We start from the raw sequence: 13,041 nt of genomic DNA on the forward strand, positions 1-13,041 counted from the left end.
CTCGGCGTCGTCGCCAACGACAATTGTAGTTCTTTTGTAAACATTTGCTTGCTCAAAGGCAAGTACACAGCAAGTAAACGAGCAGAGCAAAAACTTTGCAAGATCATATTTTGCTGGAAATCCGTGTTTGCAGAGAACTTTTTTTCCTACGTCGATCGTTAGACGATCACTTTTGTTGGCAAAGTTCGGAGAGGTAAACACACGTTGCTGTAGTTCAGAGTTAATTGCGACGTCTTCAACCACGTGAACACCTTGAAAGTTTATTTTCGAGATATCTGGTTTTTGCGCACGGGATTCCGATCTTGAAATTTTTGCTGGCCAGATCGATTGGCAGATTAGCATCATCATCGCCGGTCAAGAGACCGTTTCGTCATTCGGCACTTAAAGTCAAGTTCTTTTTGCTAGGTTGTGAATGGCGGCAATGTTCTGCGGCGTACTTTGGCTAGTTAAACAGAGGTGAGGTTGTTTTTTTTGTTTGCTCAGCAGAAAACGATTAGCGATTCGATGGGAGCTATCGAACTATTGGTAAACAAACAGTTAAGGAAATTTCCGATAGTATAAAATGATTGGATTCAACATTCAACTGACGCGGATGTCGAAGACTGTAATTATTCTCTTGTTTATGTGTTTTTTTTTATAATTTTGACTAGATTATCTACATCGACTTCCTATCTATTCGATACTGTAAAGGTACATAGAACTAATCTGATTTGATTATCAAAAGTGTGAAGATTTTAATAAATCTTCGAGCTGTTTAGTAGAATACCTATAAGTAGATGAAAAAAACCGAATCTAGTACTATACCATTTAATTCCACTAGAGTTTGTATCTGTAACTGTAAGGCCGTCGACTCGAGTCGAATCTAGTACACGACACTGAAGACGGCCTTACAGTTGAGGTCGAAATTACGCGTATCTGTCAAAGGATACAAACTCTAGTGGAATTAAATGGTATAGTACTAAATTGTTTTATTTTTCATCTACTTGTGATGATTTGTTTGGTTCGGTTTATCTGGAGGAAAAGTTGAAATTATGGAATTGTTTCAACAATTCGAAAACTACTCTGGTACACTAATGTTTCCACAGACATGATGAAATTTCTTTCGAAGCCGATTCTAAGCATTTACGGTTTTATGTGTCTGCTTCTGAGCGCCTTCCTTGTCCGCGGCTACAAAGTAAAGCCATGCTGAAGGTGTCTGGGTTAGATTTCTGGTCTTTTCGCAATGGAAATTTCCTCCACTTCCCTGGGCATAAAGTATCGTCGTACCTGCCACACGATATACGAATGCGAAAATGGCAACTTTGGCAAAAAAAAGCTCTCAGTTAATGACTGTGGTAGTGCTCGTCATGCTCCATCAAAAACTATTTGCCGAGAAGGTTATGATCCACAGAGTTTTGCTTTTCAGTTTAACTTTGCGATGAAAAAAGAAGAGATCTTGGAATTACTAGAATTAGAATTAAAGACTAAATCGGATTTGCCTTTTGAGAAACAACCTCCTAGAAGGAATCAGTCTCATAATGTGGTTTTTACTATGAACATGAATATAAATTCACATCTTCCTCATAAGAAAGTGTTTTTCGAAACGTGCTAAACGTAACAAAATGGAAGGAAAGGTGTTTTCGGAATGCTCGCTTTCTTCAAGGACAGAATGGGTAATGTTGAAAATTGAACTGAAATAAGCAATCCATTCGATGCTCTAGACCAGTGCTACTCAACGTACGGCCAACGCGAGAAGATTCTTCTCATATCTGGCCCGTCAACAATTCTACCAACTTGGAGTTAAAACATATCAAAGCTTAACATTTCATGTTTACTGATTATTGTGAATTATTTAAAATCTCAACATAAATTTTATTATTTTTAATATATCGGAATAAAGAGAATCTGAAGGTAGATTTGAGTACCTTGTGCCTTTAAATACTGCCCTAATTGCTTATCTTTGACATACCGTAATTTCGGGTGAAATTGATCATTTTTCACGGTTTTTCTAGTCTGTTTTCTATAATGTTAACAATGCCAATCAACTAAATGCAGGAAAACAAGTACGAAGGTGAGCCTCATCGACGTATGTACCGAAATTTTCTAACAAATGTCATTTTAGTACTAACAAATTCCTCCAAAATAAAAAATCAGAGAATCTCATTTCGGGGTGAAATTGATCACTGGTCAATGCCATTATTGTTAGTTTACAAAACAACTCTATATGATAAATTTGAGCTCCCTGAATCCGAATATGCTTGTAAAATTCTTAACAATGCAATATTTATATAAATAACGAATAGTTAAATTTCAAGAATTACGCCGAAAACGCCTAAATGTATGCAATTTCCTAAGGAATTCAATGATATCTAACAGAAATTCAATTATTTCAACCATATGAGCTAATTGGTACGAGTTTTGGTGATGAAATCTGGTTTAGGGATATATCTTAAGCACCCTCACAAACTTTCAGGTTTATACCATGTTCAAATTCTTGCTCATAAATAGAAGTTCATGGTTTGTCAATACAGTATCGTGCATGATTTTGAAATTTCACGTTATTTTCATAGTAATAAACATTCTTTAACGCAAAAAACTTCACAACACACAGTTCGACAATAGTTACGACAAGCAACGTTCATTTACTGCAGCTTACATTGATATTTGTGCTCCATTACGAATAAATAAAATCGTGTGATACGATGATCAATTTCTCCCTTTTGATCAATTACGCCCGATTTTACGGTAAAAGAGGATTTTGACTTTCACCTGTAGCCTTCTTTGAAAAAAATCTTGTTTTGCAGCTACATTTGAGCACTTTTGGAGTATGAATAATGACAAAAAATATACTACACAGATTTAACTTAAAATTGTTGATTTCGTATTTGTAATGTAAAATTGTTTATCTAATAAAATAATCTTATTAGGGTTATAGAAGCAATTTATTTTCCATGACTTTTTTTTACCATTTTGGTAGGCAAATCTGTATGCCTGTAAATCTGTAGGCGGAACAAAAGTCTTTGTGAAAAATCTCAGTATTCAAATACAATCTCATTGAATAATTAGAAAATCTTCTCGCAGACTATTTGAAAGAATTGCGACAAGAAAATGACAGACTACTCACAAAACTATGGGCAGAATTCCCAAATAAATCTGGATATGATTTAAGGATAACTTGGGCAGAAGATTCTGATAAAATCTCAGCAGGTTTTCACAGACTCCTGGTCAAGATTACCAATAAACTCGATGGCATCTGGGCATAGTTTTATTATAATCCTGAGAAAGATTCTCACGGAATCTTATAATGAAATAGATTTTAATAGAATCTTCCTAAAGGGGTCATGAACAGCATTCTTTAAAAATCTTGAACAGCATCATCAAAGATTCAAAGGTAGAATTTCGACAAATCATAGGCAAGGTTCTGAAGAATACCGAAAACATTCTCACAATATCCAGCACGATGCTTGGCAGCAACTTTTTTTTTGTGATTTCTAGAAAAATACTACATTTAATAACTTTTGTTAGATTTCATGTCTGTGTGTTTTTGGGATTTGAGCCCGCGAATCAAAAAAGTTGGACAGAATCGATGCAGACCTAGGCTCTTAGATTGAAGTGAAGAAAGGATGTCGCCAATCTTGGTCAGTATTTCCAAATCAAGTTTTCCTTCCAGCTTTGCAAAAAAAGTAGATCTCATTCAAGATCGCGTACTATTTTATGAAAATCTTGAAGATAAGAGGCATATTTTTTCACTTACGACGACAAAAGTTTTCAATGTCGTCGTATGTCGTCTTGAAAAAATCTTAGAAAAATCGGGGTCTGTTTATTTCCGCCCAAAAGACATACCATTTATTTCTGTCAATGATAAGCAATAAGAAATTTAAAAATTACGAGAAAAAAAAGAATGTGTAGGAAGATTCGATTGGTAAAACGGCTGTTGCACTTTTAGAAAACATAGTGTATATAGCAGAAATAAAACGATTTATTCTGTACGAGTTCTGCTGGGCAGTGCTTCGTAAAGCCCAAGCAAAATGTTGAGATGCATCGAAGACAAACTTCAAATATTCGGGAGTACAGTTTGCATGCGTTCTGAGTGCAATCGAGTTCAGGTTTTCGCGTCGCCGTAGTGATATTTTTCTTTTGTGAAATTGGTATGCTGATTAAAGCTCAATCAAGGACGGATGATCAATTTGGTGAGTTCGTTTTATTAAATTGATTGAACAAAATATGAACAGTTCGTCACTGTAAGCGTCGACATAGACTCTCGTACAGCCACATTAAAAACCCCATACCGTCCAGAATGATGGCCCACATCAACGAAAATTCAATTTTTGCCAATGAACAGTTCGGATTCCGCCATGGACATTCGACCACTCATCAACTTTTACGTGTAAAAAATTTGATCCGTTCCAACAAATCTGAAGACTATTCTACTGGTCTTGCTCTTCTAGACATAGAAAAAGCATTCGCCAGTGTTTGGCATGAAGGTTTGATTGTAAAATTAAAGAACTTTAATTTTCCAACATACATTGTTAGAATAATTCAAAGTTATCTGTCAAATCGTACACTTCAGGTTAATTATCAAAACTCCAGGTCTGAAAGACTTCCTGTAAGAGCTGGTGTTCCTCAAGGCAGCATTTTGGGACCAATATTATACAATATTTTCACATCTGACTTACCTGAGTTACCTCAGGGATGTCAAAAATCTTTATTTGCGGATGACACAGGCCTCTCCGCCAAAGGACGAAGCCTGCGTGTCATCTGTAGTCGATTGCAAAAAAGTTTGGATATTTTTTCTTCATACTTGCAAAAATGGAAGATTTCTCCTAATGCTTCCAAAACTCAACTAATAATATTCCCACATAAACCAAAAGCTCTTTATTTGAAACCTTCAAGTAGACATGTTGTCACGATGAGAGGGGTTCCAATAAATTGGTCAGATGAAGTTAAGTATCTAGGGCTCATGCTAGATAAGAATTTAACTTTCAAAAATCACATTGAGGGCATTCAAGCCAAATGTAATAAATATGTAAAATGTCTCTATCCCCTTATTAATAGAAAATCAAAACTTTGTCTTAAGAACAAGCTGTTGATATTCAAACAAATTTTCAGGCCAGCCATGTTGTATGCTGTACCAATATGGACTAGCTGTTGTAATACCAGGAAGAAAACTCTGCAGAGAATTCAAAATAAAATTTTGAAAATGATTCTGAGGCTTCCTCCCTGGTATAGTACCAATGAGTTACATAGAATATCCAATGTTGAAACATTGGAACAAATGTCAAATACAATCATTCATAATTTCAGGCAAAAAACGTTACAATCTTCTATTGCCACGATTAATGCGTTATATGTTTAGGTTAAGTTAGGTTAACGTTTTTTTTTTCTCTTATAAGCAGGTGAAATCAACTCACCTGTAAAAAAACTGAACTGCTACGGCAAATGCAATGTAATATGTTGTTAACAAAATGTAAATTAAATCTTAAATTTGTTTTACCAAATTAGGATGATAGTGTTGTCAAATAACACAGAACACCTAGATATAAGAAATGAATGTAATGTTTGGAATGATACTAATAAAAAAAAAAACCCATACCGTCGATGGGGGCGACAATGGGTCTAGGGGGTGAGATAGGGTCAAAACGGAAAAATATGTTTTGTGAAATATTTCAGCTAATAACGCTCAATGTTAGGGAACATATTTTTGCACATAATTCAAAACAATATACATTTTTAGAAATAGTAGTTTTTGTTTACTACATCAATAAACTTGCATGTTGAAACTAGATAAAATTTACAACATTAAATTTCTCCTGTACAAAGTATCACGCATGTACTCTAGCCTCTATCGTTGTATTAGTAGAATGTTGAAAGTCTTTTCATTACACATCACAGGTATTTTCCGGAATCTGTTTGATTTTCCCACAAAAAAATCATTTTTTTCGGTATGATGTCTAAAACATTGAAAATGGGGGTGAGATTGGGTCAAGCAAGAACGATAGTAAATGAAATTCCAAGTCCACTTTTTTGACATTTTACGGTGCCGGGTGTTCTCTTTTTTCATTAAGATGTGTTTATTCTTTCCAAATACAGCATCTCTGAAATATCAAACAAGTCTACTTGAGTATTCCGTGGATTGAATAACAATATAACGCATTTTGACAACTTCTCAAACCAGCAACTGTGTTTCGTGCGCAGCAACATCGTAAATTTTTATCAAAAGGGTGTTATTTTTTCTAAATTTGATTATTTATCAGCGTTTTCATATTATAGAAACATCTCACGGAAGTACAAATGAGTTGGATCGCTGAAATACTGGAGTTATAACGTCAACTTCTGCCTGAAATTTATTGATCGTGGAATGTCGCACCGAAATTTAACTATTTGCGAAGGTTTAAAATAATCACTGTTTCAGTACACTTTTGGGGAAACTGAATGGGCTTTATAGCAATTGGGATGAGACTTTGAAGACAATCTGAGGGAAAAACCAAGAAAATTTATGTAAACTTGACGATAAATGTTGGGTTCACATACTTTTTCTCATAGCTCCTCAATTTTCAGTATAATCTTTCTTTTAAGTGGGTTTATCATACTTGTGAAACATCTTAGATATCTTTTTGTCTTGTTTGCATCGTTTTTTTGTCAATATTTTTCAGTTGTGAATGGTTTTGAAATCATATTCTCAAAAACAAGTTATTTCAATTACAGTGACCCAATGTCACCTATGGGGTGAGATTGGGTCATTTTTCATTCACTTGTGGTGCCGCTGTGAATAAATATTTGTCTTTAATTTTTTGAACAGTTGATGTACCATCAAAGTACATACACACCAAATTTGAAGTTTATTGGAGTTAAATTGCGATAATTATTCAAAAAATAAATCGCACATATCCCTTTTTGACCCATTGTCACCCCCAACGACGGTACCTTTCCTTTTACCCAGGCATTGCAGAATTCGCTCTCATTTGAGTATGAAGCACGATCAAAGCAAGCAAAGAAAAACATCCCATCTGTTGCGGTCCACGATCGTCATTGTATCGCAAGGTGTAACAAGTCTGATAAATGGAAACAGCGAGCGAGAGCCCCAAAGAGATAGCGATGATTAAATCCATTTTTCTCGCTTGTTTACCGTTGGGGATAGGTGTTTTTCTTTACTGGCACGATAAACAATCCTCGAACTTCCAATAGCAATAGTATCCCCCAGGTTTGGAGCCTGTTTAGAGGGGTTTTATCATGCACTACTATCCCCCCAATCTGATCAAACTTGTAGCAGTATACGATAAACAGTCTCTCATAATGTGCAGCATGTTATGATAGTTACAGAGAGCGATACGTGAGAGATTCTCTCAATTTTCTCAGGATTCAATCCCTGCTTTTACCTGATTTTTATCATTATAGAAAATAACCTTTGAATGGTTCGACGCTAAAAGTGTCGACTTACCGTATGTTCACGTTGTGTTTAAAGTACTGATAGGTGATTTTTTGAACTGAGGTTGCATGAATCCCATCTCTTACCAAGGTGAATCCTGATCATGCAGCTATCATCCCTCCCCACTAACTCTTTCCTGTGACAACCATGGGGACGCAGAGGTGATCTCGGTCTCTAGTAGCAATGGATGTCACACTAACATTCCTTCCCTTTCCTGGTGATCGGAGGGACGTAGCTGGCGCCGTTATTGAGTTTTTAATGTTTGGAGTTCTTGTAAGTGTACATTGCAGATGGAAAGCTACTTTCAAGCTACATCTCTTGGTGGTTCCCTGTGGAACTTCGATTATTCTGGTCAATCACGGAGTAGCAACTACGAATTGTCGAGGAACAGCTTCAGGGATTATCCTAGTGGTTTCTCCAGAGATTTCATCTGGAGCACTTCCAGAGATTCCTACAGGGATTTCTCCAGATTTTTTTCTAGAGATTCCTCTACAAATACACTTAGATATTCTTCCAGTTATTTTTCAAAGAATATTTCGAGAAATTTCTCCAGAATTTGCTCCATGAAATTGTCGAGTACTTCATCGTTACTATCATAAACCAGTAAATTGCTCAGGGATTACTTACAAATACTATCTTAGGACTTCCTCTGCCATTGATCCTTAAACCGAATTTTTTCGTTGTTACTCTAGGAGATCTTCTAAAGATTTTTACAGATCTTTTTCCAAGAAAAACCGCAAAGGTTAATTCCAGAGTTTTTGAAAAAAATTGTCCAGAGATTTTTGTTTAAAAAAAAAACGACAAGAATGCTACGTCATTTTATCCACGGTAACTCCAAAGAATTTCTCCAAAAAATCCTCGAGGGGTCATTCGAGAATATCTATTAGGAATGTTTTTAAAAAAAATCTCAAATTCAACCCTATATATTTCTTGCGTTATTCTAGATTTTTTTTCCAGAACTTTATCAAGAACTCCATCGAAGAATTAATACTGTAGTTCTACAAAACATTTCCCAAAAAATGCCTTGGAACTTACAAATGTTTATTTAACATTGCATACTAATCAACACTGCAGCATGTTGCCAGAAAATCCTACACATTTTTTTTGCTTTTTTTAATCATCTTAACAATTTAACTAGAAACTATTCTAAAAATCTTATGAGTTCTCCTAGTAACCGTTATTCATCAAAAACTTACACAAGTTTCATCAAAGATTACTTTGAAATTTAATTTAGAAATACCTCACGAATTATTTGAACGTTTTCTTAAATTTCTGAAAAAATCGTTTAGATTTCCATGGAGAAATGCTTAAAAAAATCCTGGAAGAATACTTTTTACAAATCTTTAAAGACTTCCTTGAGAAATCTTAAGAATTACTGTAGGAATTCCTGAGTCTCTGAGTAATTCCTGCCGATATCATTAGAAAAAAAAAGTTAAAAGTTAGTTAAAATCTTGAAGATATTATGAAGGACAATTTTTAAGAAATCCCTGGAGGCATCTATGGATAAACTTCTGGTTGAATTTTTCAAGCTTTCAAACACCCTTTTTAAGAGTTTGCCAGAATTTCCCTCAATGTTTCGGAAAAAAATCCCACAAAATGTTCTTAGAAATTCCTTTAAATTTAGCTTTGAAATTCCCTATTTAAATAACAAATTACTACAGAAGATTCTTTTATTTTTTCTCAGAAGGTTTTTCATTGAACGCACGCTCGTTTAATACCTCTTCTCTTCGAATGCCATTTTTGAGTATGAAACAGTTAGAAATGGAGCAAGAAATGTCTTTACTGGAGATATGTGTCCTCATCTTACCATTTGATAGTAAAAATGCCGAGGACATTCGGGAAACCGACAGTTGCGGAAGACAGCACAATCGCTTTAGGTGTTATGTTTACAACAATTCAGATTCCAATAATTATTGGAAGAAATTTACAGAAGTACTCTAGGGTAAATCTCTGAAAAAAAAAAAATTAAGTGAATCCCTATAAAAACCCTACAAAACCATTGAGTATGTTTTGGAACAAATTCCTGATGAAAGCTCTGAATGTAATTTTACTTAATTTTTCAAAGACAATTTTGAGGAATCCTGGAGAAAAATATTGAGCATTTTCTGTAGTAGGAGTCACTAGAAGAATTCTGAGAGAAACTCTAGAAAGAATCCTGAAGAAACTAGGGTGCAGAGCTACTTGGGCGCTTCCATGATTCACTTTGGCATGGGTTTTTTTTTTATCAGCCGCATCGTCTGAAATTTTGCAACAAGAAGCCCTCCCATACGACGCATATTCTGGCCAAATATGAGTAGCTTAGTAGCTTTAAAAAAACCCCACTGCCGAAGTGATTCAAAAGTGCCAAGAATAGGATCTGGCTCCCTACTGGTTCTGTATGCAAATATACAAAAATTACGTCAAACAATTTGAATCATGTCGTTGATATATTCAAAAACAAAATTCTTAGCATTCTAATTGCGCTATCACCGAAGCTTCTAGCGATGCGCTAAACGTTGCAGAAAACAATACATTCCGACCCTTATCATCGTCGCCGGCCCCCCTAGACAAGTTCATTCATTGAAACCTGCACAGTCACCCCGCACCGAACCGAACCCAACCGGTTCCCATTGTTCGCGCCGCATTCGGTGAATAGGTACTGGTATATGCGCACTTTGATCGGTGGCGCGATCATTCCGCGATCGACGAAAGTAAAAGTTGACGAGCGAAGGACAAACCAATAACCGTTGCATAATCGTTCGGGTCGGGTGTTGTTGTTGGTTCGCATATTTTTGCCTCACACGCTCATACAGTGAGTACGGACCGGGATTGTTTGTGTATTGTGAATATGTTGTACTCAACAGCACCACCCCTCCGCGAGGGGTACAACTGTGGACTCTAGGAGAGGTCTCTCTTTGGGATCGAGTAGTCGCCACCGCACAGTGGTTCTATTTGTTCTACAGAGCGGTCATAAATCATCCTTCTTCTTTAGAGACTTTGTCACTATTTTATTGCAAGTCCTAAAAAAGTCCATATAGTCAATGGAGGGTCTTCAAAGTCACTATTTCAATCAAAATGGTCTCTCAAGTATGTTCTACTTATTCCACTTGCTTTTAACTCTAGTACAAAATTCTAGTGGCTTCAGAGACTATTATGCAACTATTCAACCGATACTTCTCAGATTCCTTGAGCAAAATCTCAAAGACTTGTTCAGGGATTCATCCAGAAATACTTTCCGAGATCACATCAATTCTCCCAGAAACTCTTCCAGAACAACGAAAACTGAAAAAAAATATCAAATACTTTCTCGAGATGTCCTCTAAATATTTCATTTTTACTCTTGAACATCTTTCAAACATTCTTAAAACAGTTCTACCCAGAAAATCTACAAAGTTTATTCAAGAGTTTTTGGGTTAATTCGTTAAACTACTTTCCATGAAAACTTACACAAATTCTTACGCCGATTTTCCACTTGCTCTTCCATATGGATTTCTTCAACAATTCATCCACAATCAAACATAGGTATCGCTCCAAAATACCTCCAGGGTCTATTCGAAGAAATTTTTTAAGAACTCTGCATAAATTCGTCAATGCTGACTTCCTCAATAAGTTCCAAGAATTTCTATAGGAATTCCTCCAGCTTTCACCCAAAGATTATTCTAGCAGTTCTTCCAATTTTATCTTGAATAACTTCTCAAGCAAAATCTCCATAGATTCTTCAAAAAATTATTTTAGGTTCCACATCACTTCATACTACAGCACTTATTCCAGTTATTCGTCCTATAATTCCTGTACAAATTACTTCAGAGATTCTGTTTATTATGTCTCAAGGAATTCCTTTTTGGCCTATGGGCACTACCAATACCACTGTGCCCCTCTGAGGTGACTGATAGTGCTAAGTAGTATCATCATCGTTGGTGATTATCACGCCGACCGATACAGAGTAATACGCGAAGGCGATACGAAGAGAAATAGGATGATAATCGTGCAAAAGCTGTGCAGTGTTGTCCGGACCGAAGGGTAATCCGGGAAGGGGACAAAGACGGAAACCTTTCTTTTCGGTCTACAGGTTGGTCATGACCTACTAACGGGATCCAGCGGAATAAGGTGCTGCTGCTGCTCGCGGTTAATTGTTAAAAAGGAGAGAGCGCTCAAAAACGAGAGCAAGTGATCGAAGAGAAGGAGAGGAATTTATGTTCATCGTGAGCGGCGAAATATGATATAATAATTCACAGTGCGAGCAAAATGTCATGACTTTTTTGAACTTGAGATGTCATGAATGGTGACCCTTCTTCGCAGCGTATGAATTTCTACAAAGACTAATAAATTCAAAGGATCACGAGGTTGCCCGCTCCTAAACCTTCGACCATTGAAACGAATCAAGAAAGTTGTCGATCACGGTTCAAGTGACACAGAAAAGTTTGTGCGCGGACACATAAAAGGGGGCTTAACGGTGGCGACCATATCAATTATATTGCTGATCGATGCGGAAACGCATCCAACGCCCGCTTTTATGGTTGGGGCGGTGTCGTAGAGGCGGCAACGCCGGTAGCTGTGCGACACACCATCGATCGTGGTCAGGCGCACAGTGGTCGCGCTCCAGACTAATGTTGGTCAAAAGTACAAATCGTTCACAAATCCTAATTCAATGATGAAACATGATTTTTAAGGCAATTTAATGACATTACCTAGAATTATCGCGTAATTTTTCAAAAGCGCCTATCTAACATTGAGAGATTCTCTTCCTTTCAATGTTAGATTCATTTTAAAAGTCAGTATTTTACTTTTGACCAGTTTAGGGCCACTGTGAATCGTTTTGTGACCAATAAAGTCATGATCGGTATTCCTTAGGGGTGTAGGCACAGAGCACCCGAGCGATGGGTGATCGATTGATTGATGGGTTTTGTTTTCTGTAACGGTTATGCGGCGAGAGGTCTCCACCAACCAACCAGTTAGACGTGATGGCGGCTTGTAAAACCTAGTGATTTATGTTAGGCGGGGGATAGTTTGTGGTGGTGATTTTACGCGCCGAGGCGATATATCGTTTCAGACTAGCGGAGATTTGTATTGCCGTTATCTACTGCTTGTCGTACAATTTGTTTTGATGATAATTCACTAGCCGGTACTAATTTTCACACTTTTTCTTCGCTTGCAGATCATCCAAGATGGCGTTCATACTCACAGACATACACGACTGGTACCGAGATCTAATGGACAATAAAAGCGGTAAGTTGGGATTTGAGTTCTTGGTTTCCTGATTGGAACATTTCGCTCATAGGATAATTTGTTTACAATCATTTATATAGTTCCTACAAACATAAAGAGATTTTCTTGCATCTTGAATTTTATTATTTTATATTATAAAATCCTAAAGAATTTAGGAAATTGATATAAAATGAGATTGGTTAAATGCAAGAGGTTCTCTCGCAGGATTTTTTTTTTGGGAGAATGCCAGCAAAAATTCTTGATCAATTCCTTATAAAATCTACATGTGCTTTATTCATTGATTTTTATGGCTACCTCGATGGTATCTTGGATCGCATTTGCACTGCTTTTGGGTTCATTGATTCGATATCTCTCTCGAGGGTCCCTTTAACATCGAGTTAGGGAAAGTTGACTGTAGCATAATTCTAGATCTGAGTTGAAGTATTCGAAAG

At 36.5% G+C, this 13,041-nt stretch overlaps 1 protein-coding gene across 5 annotated transcripts in view; it reads left to right on the forward strand.

Moving 5' to 3' along the window:
• LOC5572161 (elongation of very long chain fatty acids protein AAEL008004) overlaps positions 1 to 13,041 on the forward strand; it is a 133,684-nt gene that overhangs the window by 71,789 nt on the left and 48,854 nt on the right. For all 5 annotated transcript variants that reach the window (XM_021837993.1, XM_021837994.1, XM_021837995.1 and 2 more), the window contains exon 2: positions 12,540 to 12,610. In XM_021837993.1, coding sequence (XP_021693685.1) covers positions 12,550 to 12,610 — 61 coding nt within the window. In that variant the 5' untranslated portion in view covers positions 12,540 to 12,549. The remainder of the gene's footprint in view (positions 1 to 12,539; positions 12,611 to 13,041) is intronic.

This window comes from Aedes aegypti, chromosome 1 (genome assembly GCF_002204515.2).
Source record: "Aedes aegypti strain LVP_AGWG chromosome 1, AaegL5.0 Primary Assembly, whole genome shotgun sequence".
Classification (NCBI taxonomy): Eukaryota; Metazoa; Arthropoda; class Insecta; order Diptera; family Culicidae; genus Aedes; species Aedes aegypti.